The sequence below is a fragment of the Mustela lutreola genome, chromosome 10 (genome assembly GCF_030435805.1).
Source record: "Mustela lutreola isolate mMusLut2 chromosome 10, mMusLut2.pri, whole genome shotgun sequence".
Lineage (NCBI taxonomy): Eukaryota > Metazoa > Chordata > Mammalia > Carnivora > Mustelidae > Mustela > Mustela lutreola.
In genome coordinates this window covers 27258552-27271145 of record NC_081299.1, presented here as the reverse complement: position 1 = coordinate 27271145, position 12594 = coordinate 27258552, and the positions used below count along the sequence as shown (strand labels likewise).

General features: G+C 36.4%; 1 protein-coding gene across 4 annotated transcripts in view; it reads right to left on the bottom strand.

The window, feature by feature from the left end:
• LOC131809805 (protein argonaute-3) overlaps positions 1 to 12594 on the bottom strand; it is a 132612-nt gene that overhangs the window by 71755 nt on the left and 48263 nt on the right. For all 4 annotated transcript variants that reach the window (XR_009345307.1, XM_059137232.1, XM_059137231.1 and 1 more), the window contains exons 4-5: positions 10279 to 10487; positions 9303 to 9439 (exon numbers count right to left, since the gene is read on the bottom strand). Coding sequence is in view for 3 of the 4 variants with exons in the window: in XM_059137232.1 (XP_058993215.1) it covers positions 9303 to 9439; positions 10279 to 10487 (346 nt within the window). In the remaining variant the exon portion in view is untranslated. The remainder of the gene's footprint in view (positions 1 to 9302; positions 9440 to 10278; positions 10488 to 12594) is intronic.

Genomic DNA, 12594 nt, shown 5'->3' with positions numbered 1-12594 from the left:
TTCCAATATGTAGTTTGGAAAAGCTCATCTAATTCAAATATGAGTAAAAAACGAGTGGTATCTGCAGAAAGATGCCATAAAAAAGGTCAAACGGTCAACATCCCTGACAAAACTCAACAAAAAATTACCACAAAGTAGAGGAAACCCATAACACTTTTTTTTTTTAAAAGATTTTTTATTTATTTTTTGACAGACAGAGATCACAAGTAGGCAGAGAAACAGGCAGAGAGAGAGACGGAAGCAGGCTCTCCGCCGAGCAGAGAGCCCGATGCGGGACTCGATCCCAGGACCCTGGGATCATGACCTGAGCCGAAGGCAGAGGCTTTAACCCACTGAGCCACCCAGGCGCCCTCATAACACTACTTTTTTTTTTTTTTTAAGATTTTTTATTTATTTATCAGAGAGAGGGTGGGGAGAGAGCGAGCACAGGCAGACAGAATGGCAGGCAGAGGCAGAGGGAGAAGCAGACTCCCTGCTCAGCAAGGAGCCCGATGTGGGACTCGATCCCAGGACGCTGGGATCATGACCCGAGCTGAAGGCAGCTGCTCAACCAACTGAGCCACCCAGGCGTCCCATAACACTACTTTTTAACATGAATTTAAAAAATATGTTTTTTTTTAATAAAGAAGATTTATTTATTTTGAGAGTAAGAGTGCATATGTGAGCACATATATTAACAGTGGGGGGGGGGGGAAGGCAGTGCACAGAAGGAGAGGGAGAGAGAATCCTTAAGCTGACTTCCCACAGAGCAGGGAGTCTAATGCAGGGCTCAATCTCAGGACCCTGAGTTCATGACCTGAGCTGAAATCAAGAGTTGGTCACTTAACTGACTGAGCCACTCAGGTGCCCCATGAATTTAAAACTTCTTAATACAACTATTAGGAAAATCTCACAAGGGTGGCTGGCTGGGTAAGTCAGAAGAGCATGGGACTCTTGATCTTGGGGTTGTGAGTATGAGCCCTACGCTGGGTGTAGAAATTAAATAAATAAATAAACATTAAAAGGAAGGAAGAAAGGAAGAAGGGAAGGAAGGAAAAAAAGGGAAGGAATGGAGAGGAAAATCTCCGAGCAGCAATTCAAGAACTTAGAGAAGAGACAGCCAGTCAAAGAAGTAAAGACAAAAGTATCATAGACCTGATTCATGAAAGAAATGGAAGAAAAAGATTTTTAGAAGTTGAAAAAAGGAGCACATGGTGAAAATTACACTAAAAAAGGCACAGCAAGGAGCAAATAGAATAGTAATGTTTTATAAGAAAATTAAACAACAAAAAAACCCCAGAATACTTGAACCTACATTTTCAAAGGGAATCCTTTGAAAACTGACCTAAAATGGTCAAGATCAACAAAAAAATCCAGTGAAAGAAGTGTAAAAATATAATTTTAGCAACCAGAGGAAAAAATAGGTCCCTTCTAGGGTGAAGAAAATCAAGCTGATATTATACTTCTCTACTGAACATCAATGTCAGAAGACAGGAGACAAATACTTAGCAGATAGTCAAGAAAGTGTAAGTCAATAATTTTATGTCTTAGACAAACAATCCTTCAGGAACAAGGCTGTAAGTAAATGGTTTTCAGTATGGTAACACTTAGCTCTTATTCATGAGCCCTTCTCTTTTTGAAGAAACAACTGAATTAACAAGACAGGGAACAACAAATGTTAGTGAAGATGTGGAGAAAGGGGAATCCTCTTACACTGTTGGTGTAGCCACTCTGGAAAATAGTATGGCGGTGCCTCAAGAAGTTAAAATAGAGCTACCCTATGATCCAGCAACTGCACTACTGGATATGTACCCCAAAGATACAGATGTAGTGAAAAGAAGGGACACATGCACCATGTTCATAGCAGCAATGTTCACAATAGCCAAACTGTAGAAGGAGCCGAGATGTCCTTCAACAGATGAATGAATAAATGAATAAAGAAGATGTGATTCATATATAATGGAATATTACTCAGCCATCAGAAAGGATGAATACCTACCATTTGCATCCACATGGATGGAACTGGGTGGTATTATGCTAAGTGAAATAAAAGGAATAGAGCAGAGGACCATAGGGGAAGGAAGGGAAAATTGAATGGGAAGAAATCAGAGAGGGAGACAAACCATGAGAGACTCTTGGCTCCAGGAAACAAACTACGGGTTGTGGAAAGGAGGGGTGGGGAGATGGGGTAACTGGGTGATGGCATTAAGGAGGGCATGTGTTTTGATGAGCACTGGGTGTTAGATGCAACTAATGAAGAATCTGACACTATGTCAAAAACTAATGATGTTGGGGTGCTTGGGTGGCTCAGTGGGTTAGGCCTCTGCCTTCAGCTCGGGTCACGATCTCAGGGTCCTGGGATTGAGCCCTGCATTGGGCTCTCTGCTGGGCAAGAAGCCTGCTTCCTCCCTCCTGACCCCTCTGCCTGCCTCTCTGCCTACTTGTGGTCTCTCTCTCTCTCTGCCAAATAAAAAAAACAACAACTAATGATGTACTATATATTGGCTAATTGAATCTAAATAAAAAAAATAAAAAAACTACTACAACACATATACACATGAAATAACTGAGGACAACTGCAACCAAGAGATGACAAGAAAAATTTCAGCAAAAGGACTGACAGCACAAATACACTTAATTATAGATTTCAGATGAAAGCAAATGGATATACTAGTGATAGAATGGAATGCAACTGTTACATACTCTAATAATGTAGGAATAATAATACATACAAATACAATATACAATGATAGTGGAAAATAAGAAGCAGGATAAACTCACTATACCTTACAGTAACAGAGGAGTCAATGTTGAAAGTCAAATAATAAAAGTTTAAGCAAAATTATAAAGAACAATAAAATAATGGTATATTTGCTAAAACAAGTTAGTAAAGGAGAGGAAACAAGGGAAGGAACAGAAAAAAGCTAATATAATTGTTACTTATAAAGGAAAAAAGACACTGCTTAAAAGAGAGAAAGATGAGTGGTTAGCATAGCATAATATACAAACTTGTCCAATCACTATGTTGTACACCTGAAACTAGTATAACATTATCAACCACACTTCAAAAAAAAAATAGTAGTTTAAAAAAACCAAACAAACATGAGTATTATATGAAAGTGTAAGTATAAAGAGTTACCATAGTGGGGGGAAAAAACCCTTCTTGATATCAAAACTATTATTTAAAAAGCATACAAACAGGGGCGTTAAAAGTGTCTGCCTTCAGCTCAGGTCATGATCCCAGGGTCCTGAGATCAGGCCCCTTGTCAGTCTCCCAGCTCAGCCTGCTTCTGCATCTGCCCCCATACCCCCACCCCACTACCACCCCCGCCCCCGCCTGTGTTCTCTTTCTCAGTCTGTCAAGTAAATAAAATCTTTAAAATAAATAAATAAAATAAAAAGCACACAGACCATCTGAAGTTTCAAGAACATATATAATCAGAAAATAGAATATAAAATAATGTTACACAACTAAGACCAAGCATGTATGTCCTTCTTATTATCTAGCTTAATTCATGCATTAACACAAAAAAAGCTTTAGATTGACCTACAAAGCAAAACCATTCTATGCTGTCTCCAAGATACATCTGTGATTCAGAAAGTATTAAAAAAGATAAAGGAAAAGAAAAGTTGACAGGATAGGTTCACAAACAAATGGATTGTAATTCTTTCATTAGATTACACAGACTTTTACCCCAAAGTATAAAAAGGTCATTTTATCATTGTAAAGGGTACAGTTCACAATGAAAAAAGAGGTATATAAAAGCCCTTAATAATACAGCAGCAACATTAAGAAAGCAGAAATCAAAGGAGATATGGGAGAGAGAAACATAGTAATAGCAGAAATTTTAAAATTTTTCTCCCAGTCTGAGAGAACTAGTAAACAGAAATAATATAATCTAAATGGTAAGCACTGATGGATATTCATTTAACTCAACTCTGATAATTGAATATATGTATTTTCAAATACATACTGAGCTTTCACAATATTTGACTATGTATTAGACTACAAAATATACCTCAGCAAATCCTTCCTTCAAGAGAGAGACACACAGGGGCGCCTGGGTGGCTCAGTGGGTTAAGCCGCTGCCTTCGGCTCAGGTCATGATCTCAGGGTCCTGGGATCGAGTCCCGCATCGGGCTCTCTGCTCAGCAGGGAGCCTGCTTCTCTCTCTCTCTCTCTGCCTGCCTCTCCATCTACTTGTGATCTCCGTCTGTCAAATAAATAAAATCTTTGAAAAAAAAAAAAAGTTTAAAAAAAAAAGAGAGAGACACACAGAGAGAGGGCTCACATACCTGTGAGCATGGGGAAAAGCAAAGAGGCAGGAGGCAGAGGGAGAAGAATCTCAAGCAGACTCTGTCCTGAGTAGGGAGTCTGATGCAGGGCTCAATCTCATTACCCTGAGATCATGTCCTGAGCCAAAATGAAGAGTTGGACACAACCCAATGAGCCACCCAAGAGCCTCTAGACTACAAAATAAACCTAAACAAATTCTAAAAGGAGAAATATAAGCCACATTCTCTGATTAACAACCCACAAAACTAGAAATTTATAACAAAATCAGAAAATAAAAAGTTCTTCAATCAGAAAATATAAAAAGTCTCTCAATCAACATTTGGATAAGAGGGAAAATACAAATTAAATTTGTGGTGTTTCTAGACAATAATAAAACTTCTACACATTAGAGGCGCCTGGGTGGCTCAGTGGGTTAAAGCCTCTGCCTTCGGCTCAGGTCATGATCCCAAGGTCCTGGGATCGAGCCCGATGCGGGGCTCTCCACTCAGTAGGGAGCTTGCCTCCTCCTCTCTCTCTGCCTGTTTCTCTGCCTACCTGTGATCTCTGTATGTCAAATAAATAAATAAAATCTTAAAAACAAAACAAAACAAAAAAACCTTCTACACATTAGAGGCTTTGGAATGTAGCTATAATAGTGATCTGAAGAAAATTCATTGTTTTAAATAATGTCAACATTAAGAAAAAATGAAAATGTGTGACTAACAGCTCAAAAAGTTAGAAAAACAACTAAAGTAACAAAAGAGGAAAAAAGAAAACATTTATAAAGCTAAAAGCAGAAATTAAGAATTTAGAAAACAGAAAGCCAGAGAACTTAAAAAAAAAAGTTTCAAAAGCTCTTTTGCCAGGTGGCCTGTGGCAGCAGGTGTTGAAACCAGTTATTTAAACTACTATGGACAAAACACAAATAAAATGGACAAAACACAAATACACAAAATAAGAAATGGGGGGAAACCAGAGAAGTAGAAATAATTTCAAAAAATAAGAAACTATATAAAACTCTCTATAAAAATCAAATACAGATAGGGGCGCCTGGGTGGCTCAGTGGGTTGGGCCGCTGCCTTCGGCTCGGGTCGTGATCTCAGGGTCCTGGGATCGAGTCCCGCATCGGGCTCTCTGCTCGGCGGAGAGCCTGCTTCCCTCTCTCTCTCTCTGGCTGCCTCTCCGTCTACTTGTGATTTCTCTCTGTCAAGTTAATAAATAAAATCTTTAAAAAAAAAAAAAAAATCAAATACAGATAAAATAATTTTCTAGTAAGATATAACCTACCAAAACTGAACCCCAGACTGAACCTAAACAAACTGATTTTCACAAAATGAATGGAAGTTTTCCAACAGCTACTACACATCAAGCAAAACAGACCATGCAACAAGATTTTATAGGAGAATTCTACCAAATCTTGAAAGAGCTGACAATTTTTTTCTTTCTTTTTAAATTAACATATAATGTATTATTTTTTAAATTAACATATAATGTATTATCTGTTTCAGGGGTACAGACCTGTGATTCATCAGTCTTTCACAATTCACAGCACTCACCATAGCACATACCCTCCCCAATGTCTATCACCTAGACACCCCATTCCTTCCATCCCCCCTTCACTCCAGCAACCCTCAGTTTGTTTCCTGAGATTAAGAATCTCTTATGGTTTGTCTCCCTCTCTGGTTTTGTCTTGTTTCATTTTTCCATCCCTTTCCCTATGATCCTCTGTCCTGTTTTGCAAATTCCTCATATTAGTAAGTTATCATAAACTGTCTCTAACTTTATTTCAAGAGCTAACAATTTTAATACTATTTAAAAACTTGTACATTTTAGAAAATAAAACTTCTAAATTTTTTATGAGATAAATGATTAACACCAAAAGTTGAAAAAGATTACAGAAAAAAAGATTACAGATCAGATCAAACTTACTTTTGCATTTTGATTAAAAAAGTAAAATATCAGCAAACAGAATACAGCATCACATTAAAAGAATCAAGAAACACAAGTTTGGTTCAGTGTTTCGTTAAAAAGACAAGAAATATCATATCATTAGCTCCAGTGATCCTAAGAAGAAAATCTGACAAATTCAACATCCATTCTTGATTAAAAGTACTTAATAAAATAGAAATCAACAGATGCTCTTATACATATACATATATATGTATATATCATACTTAATGTAGAAACAATGGAAGCATTCCTTTCTACGGTAAGGAATAAAAAGAAGATGCCCACTAATCACTTAACACTGTCTAATTAGTCAATATAATCTGATAAGAAAAAAATTAGAAGTATAAAAATCCAAAGGAAGAGGTAAACCTATCATTATCTGTAGATGAAATGATTATAACCTAGAAATACCAAGAAAATTACTTGAATAACTACTATAAAAAAATGGAACTCAATGAAACAGAGAAGGTATACAGAAGTCAAAGGCCTTCATGTATGTGAACAATAACCAGTTAGAATGTATAAATCCATTTAATAGCCAAAAAAAGGGGGAGGGAATATGTACAAGATATGTGCAACTTTTACATGAGGAAAACTTTAAAATACCCCTGAAAGAAACAAAAGTAATCTTGCACCAATAAAAAGGTACAGTGTTTTCTTGGCCAGAAAGACTTAGTATCTTAAAGATGCCAATTTGTCCTAACGATTTATAAATGTAATGAGATTTTAATAATAAAAATAACAGACCATTCTTCCACATCCACTGGTGTTTCTACAGTCTACATGGTAAAATAATTAAGAATAGCCTAGAGGGGTGCCTGGGTGGCTCAATGGGTTAGGCCTCTGCCTTTGGCTCGGGTCCTGGTCTCCGGGTTCTGGGATCAAGCCCCACGTTGAGCTTTCTGCTCGGCGGGGAGCCTGTTTACTTCTCTCTCTCTGCCTGCCTCTGCCTGCTTGTGATCTCTCTCTCTCTGTCAAATAAATAAGTAAAATAAAATAAAAACCTTAAAAAAATAAAAAAAAATAAAATAAAAAAAAGAATAGCCTAGAAAAGCCTGAGGAGAAATTTGAGACTAGCCTTATAAGATACTATAAGCCATTAAAGAAATGACTGACTACTACATTAAAGTGTCTTTGTATATGTATTTACTATCCCTCAACCCCCAAAGACACAAATTTCTACATGGCAAAATATAAAAACAAGACCATACTACAGGTTAAAAGACCAATAATCAAGGATAAACACAATTCACAATACAAGGGGTCAATATCCTTAATTTAGAAAGCTCTCAGTAAATGAGAAAACTGAAAATCCAACAGAAAAAAAGGGCAAAAGACAAAAACAGCTAATTAAAAAAAAAAAAGAAATAAGGTGACCCTTACACATGTGAAAAGATGGCCAAATGCAAAAGTTCATGAGGAAATGATTTCTTACAAATCCAATTAAGAGAATCTAGAGTTTCACATTTCTAGAGGCAACAAAACAGGTAGTCTCACTCACTGATGCACAATACTTAGAACCTCTACAGAGGACAATCTGACAATAATGATCAAAATTACAAATACATTTGCCTTTGACCTACTAATCTTCCCTCTTGAAATCTATCTTAAAGATGTATCTACATATACAGGAAACAATGTTCTGAAATGGCAAACTAAACACCCCTCCTGTACATTGAAAGAGGACTTCTGAGATATAGCTCCTCAGTGACATATTCCCACAATGGTAGAAGCAACTGAAAATAATGCAGAAACTAGGGAGCGATCTGGAAAGATCTAGGGATCCTTGAAGGAATGGCTGATTCCACATACAGAGCAGGAAATACAAGATGAGCCTGAAATTTCCTCCTGTGCTAGAAAGCAAAATACTATCAAAGACAACAAATACAGAATTAGGAAAAATACCGCTTGGTAATCACTAGTGAAACAGATGATCTGGGTAATGATGATTATTGAATGGAATATTAGTAATAGAAATGTTGACTGGGAGATTTACAATGGAGAGATCAGGCCAACTGATTTAGTATCACTAAAACTGGAACCTCTAGATACTGTTGTGTCTTCTAATATACAATATGAAGCACGTATGAAGTATTCTGAACCAGAATCGAACCAAACTTCTAGGGCTAACTTTCACTTTCAGGAAATATAGGGGACAGCGGAATAACATAATGACACCACAAGAACAAAAGACAAATGTGGATTTTTGGATATTCTTCAGGAAAAGTGACAGAGCTTCCTTAACAAGTCAATGGCATTTAAGACAAAACAAAACAAAACAAAACAGGAGGAAAGAAATGGGACTACTACATTAAAAAAGTGTATCAGCTAAACATGATAGGTGGATCTTGTTTGGAACCTGATTAGAACCATCTAACTATAAAAGGACATATCTAAAATAATCAAGGACATCTGATTACAGACAGGGAACTAGAGGCTACAAATAAATGATTACTAAAATTTTCTTATATAAGATAATGGCATTATGACTATGTAAGAAAACACCCATTTTTTAAGAGGCACATACTAAAGTAGTAGAGGCAAAATAACTTGTTATCTGGGATCTGATTTAGAAGAGGAAATATAGGAAGTTTAAGGAAGGTGGAAGATTCTTCACAGGCAGCACATAAGTGGCAGTTTATCATACTATTCCCCCTACTTTTATATATACTCAAAAATATTTATGAGCTAAAAATGAAAGTACAATTAGCACCACTATAAGCATCAGTGGTAGGTATAACACCTGGGCTCACCATGACCAACAGACTATTTTCCTTTAAAACATGAATTTCATAATGAAATACTGACTTAAGAGTTAAAAGGACAAAAGTGAGATTGTTCAGATAATCATGTCAAGGCTTTTGTACATGCTTTAATGTGCTTACTTCATGCTTAGTGGCATTCCAGAACAACTTCTGTGTAAAGGCTTTCTAAACAAAACGTAATAAAAATACAAAGGTTTTTCGACTCTGTCTTAGTATGTGTCCAAATATTACTCCCAAGACACCAGTACGTATAATTATATATAAACTGCACACACAGAACGCATAGACAGGATTCAACTACCCAAGACAGAATGTGGTTTTAGCTCCCTTACCATCAATATTAAGCATCATTTTCCACATGGCAGGTCGGACAGATTGATGGAATCCGAACCATACTTCCCTGCCGCCTCCGAGGGGGTGGTCATATCCTTCTGGAGCTGAGAAAAAGGAACGCCCCACAGGCGTATATCTATAAAAATTAAAATGTCATGTTCAGTCCTTTCACTGCCATATAGGTATATAAATTTGCAGAATACAGTAGTCTAGAGTACCTAAACTTAAGTTATCCTAACGATGTTTATCATTAGGAATATATGAAACTAAATATTTTCCAAATTTGTGAAAGCAAAAAGCAGCCACTCTAAATGAAAAACAAAAACAAAACAAAAACCATCAGTATCCTTCACTGAAATTCTCCCTTCCAAAATTCATCTTAGTTTGCATAAGAATAAATTTTATTTAAAATACTTTATTAGAAACATGTGAAAAGAAAAACCAGTTCCAAACTTAGGAAATGCTAAAGAGTAAATAAATATTGATCAAAAGTCTATTTCTATAAATGTGTTTCCAAAACCTATTTTTCTTTAAAAAGACACATTGATCCTACATATACAGGCACATAAATACAAACATACACTTGTAAGGTGACAGTGTGATTAAGAGTGTAGCAATTTCAACACAAATTGGTATTATTGTATAAATAATGAAATTACCTTTAGAATAAGGGGACTTAACTAAACATGTCAGTTATTCAAGATTTATAGCTTCTAAGATAAAGGTTAGACATTTTTCTAAAAGGTATACACTAGAATAGCTATGTTAATGATGTGCATTCACTTTCAAAAATCAGAATTTTTTCTGTAACATACTTCTGTTGTCAATGAACTTGTATGCATGCTATTTTTTAAATGAAGTAATCAAAAGATCTAACACGTGAAGGTTAATCAAAGAAGGGCTGCACAACCTGCTCTTGGGAAGAAAGCCTTCACACTGAAAATCTAAAAAGAAGAAAAAGCCAGAAGCACCCACTTCATGGAGGGCAGATGTCGTAGCACCACATCAACGGCATGAACAGGATTAGTGCTGATTGGCTTGTCTAATTCCAGTGGCTCAGGCAAGGTCCGTCCTGTCAGTACTTCATGTAGTAGGTGCCAACTCACCCGAGAGACAAATTTAATTGACACCTTGAAAGGTCGATCTTTTCCACCTTCCCCAGGTAAAGTAACATCTAAATCTACCTGTTGATGGGGAAACAATCAACTGATAAGTTGAAAAAGATAAGAACAATTACTTTTAAGTTAAAAAGATATTTAAGAAAAAACAGAGCAAAAATAAAAAGCCAACCTCAATGCTAAATCAATAATCTCTAAGTTGTACTGTTAGGCAAAAAAAGAAAAGTACACAAGATTACAAATAGTATGCCATCTTTTGGTGAAAAAGAAGAAAGTGGGAAATATACATATATCTCATTTCTGCAAAAAGAAACACAAGAAGCATGAACCAGAAACAAAGAAACTGGTTACTTTCAAAGGATGGGAAGAAATAAAGGAGAATAACAATTCCGAGTATATTTTTCAGCATAGTTTTGATTTCTGGAACCATGTTAAATAAATTTTTTTAAAATAAAGTTTTGTCAGTTAAAAAAATTAAAAATAAAATCAAGAAGGATAAAGTGAAAAAATTAAAATATAACGAAAATTAAATAGAACCGAATGTTTCAAATGAATTACCTAACCATACTTAAAGGAGGAGACACAGAAAATATTAATGCAAGGAACTCTTGAACGCAGTATACTGAATATATTCTCAACTGGGGATGTGGAGGAGAGGTGGGTGGTATGGTGTAGCAATTCTGAAACAATTTTATTTGTATGGTAGGAATGAACAGATGTGTAAAGGCAGTGATGTTCTATGGTTCAAAAAAGAAGGAAGATACAAATATGCAATGTGGGGAGTAAAGGAGGAATTCTGGGGGAATAAACCGAAATTTAGAGAATCAGTTTCAACTCATGACTTCATATATATATTTATTAATATATTTGTTATATTTATATATTATATATATAATATTATACAATAAGTTGTACTTGTGTAGAATACTTATGGCAGGTTCACTACATGACATATAGTATTATATATTATTTCTTTCACTTATATATTTTTATTTCCTACCTTCATCCATTTTAGAAACACCTATAACCTAGCAGCATGAATACATACCCAGATTTTGGTTTGTAAGTTGCATCCCCCAACTTAAAGAAACCATTGTTTCTCTGAGAAAGGGCCAGCTGCATGGCCACAGCAGGGAAAACATAAGAAAAGCCTGGATCATCTTGTGTCAGAAAGTAAGGAAGTACACAAAATAAAGTGTGTGATCAAAAAGGAAACAGGAATCATCTTAAAGGGGCTCCCAATGGCCAAATGGGGCAGTGAAATAAATAAAGACAAATAAATTAGGGAAAATAAAATGCTCTCCGTTATAGTCAATATCAACTAATAAATGTAGAAGGAATGACAGAACTAGAAAATCAGCGTTACTAATTACTAATAATTCTTCCAAGTAAGAATCATCAATTACTTAAAAATCTAATGAGAAACAGGAGCCTTAAAGTATCTCCCATATCTGGGTGACTGGGTGACTCATTCAGTTAAGTGACCAACTCTCCCATCTGGGCTCAGGTCATGATCTCAAGGTCATGAGATGAAGCCTGCACGGATGCCCCGCTCAGCAGCGAGTCTGCCTGAGGTTTTCTCTCTCCCTCTGTCCCCATCCCCACCCCGGCTCATATTCTCTCTCTAAAATAAACAAATTTTAAAAATCTTTTAAAAAAAGTATTTCCCAGGGGCGCCTGGGTGGCTCAGTGGGTTAAGCCGCTGCCTTCGGCTCAGGTCATGATCTCAGGGTCCTGGGATCGAGTCCCGCATCGGGCTCTCTGCTCAGCAGGGAGCCTGCTTCTTCCTCTCTCTCTGCCTGCCTCTCTGCCTACTTGTGATCTCTGTCTGTAAAATAAATAAATAAAATCTTTAAAAAAAAAAAAAAAAGTATTTCCCATATAAAAATTAAAAACTTCTTAGGGGCTCCTAGGTGGCTCAGTAGGTTAAGCATCCGGTTCTTAAGTAACCTCAGCACAGGTCGTGATCTCAGTCAGTGTCTTGAATTCAAGCCCCATGTTGGGCCACACCCTGGGTGTGGAGTCTACTCAAAAAACGAGAAACAAAACCCAAAACACTTCTGTGCATCAGAGTGAAAAGGCAACCTAAAAAATGTGAGAAAATACTTGCAAATCCTATATGTTAAGAAAGTATGAAGAAACCCTAAAACTTAACAGTAAAAATTAATCCCAA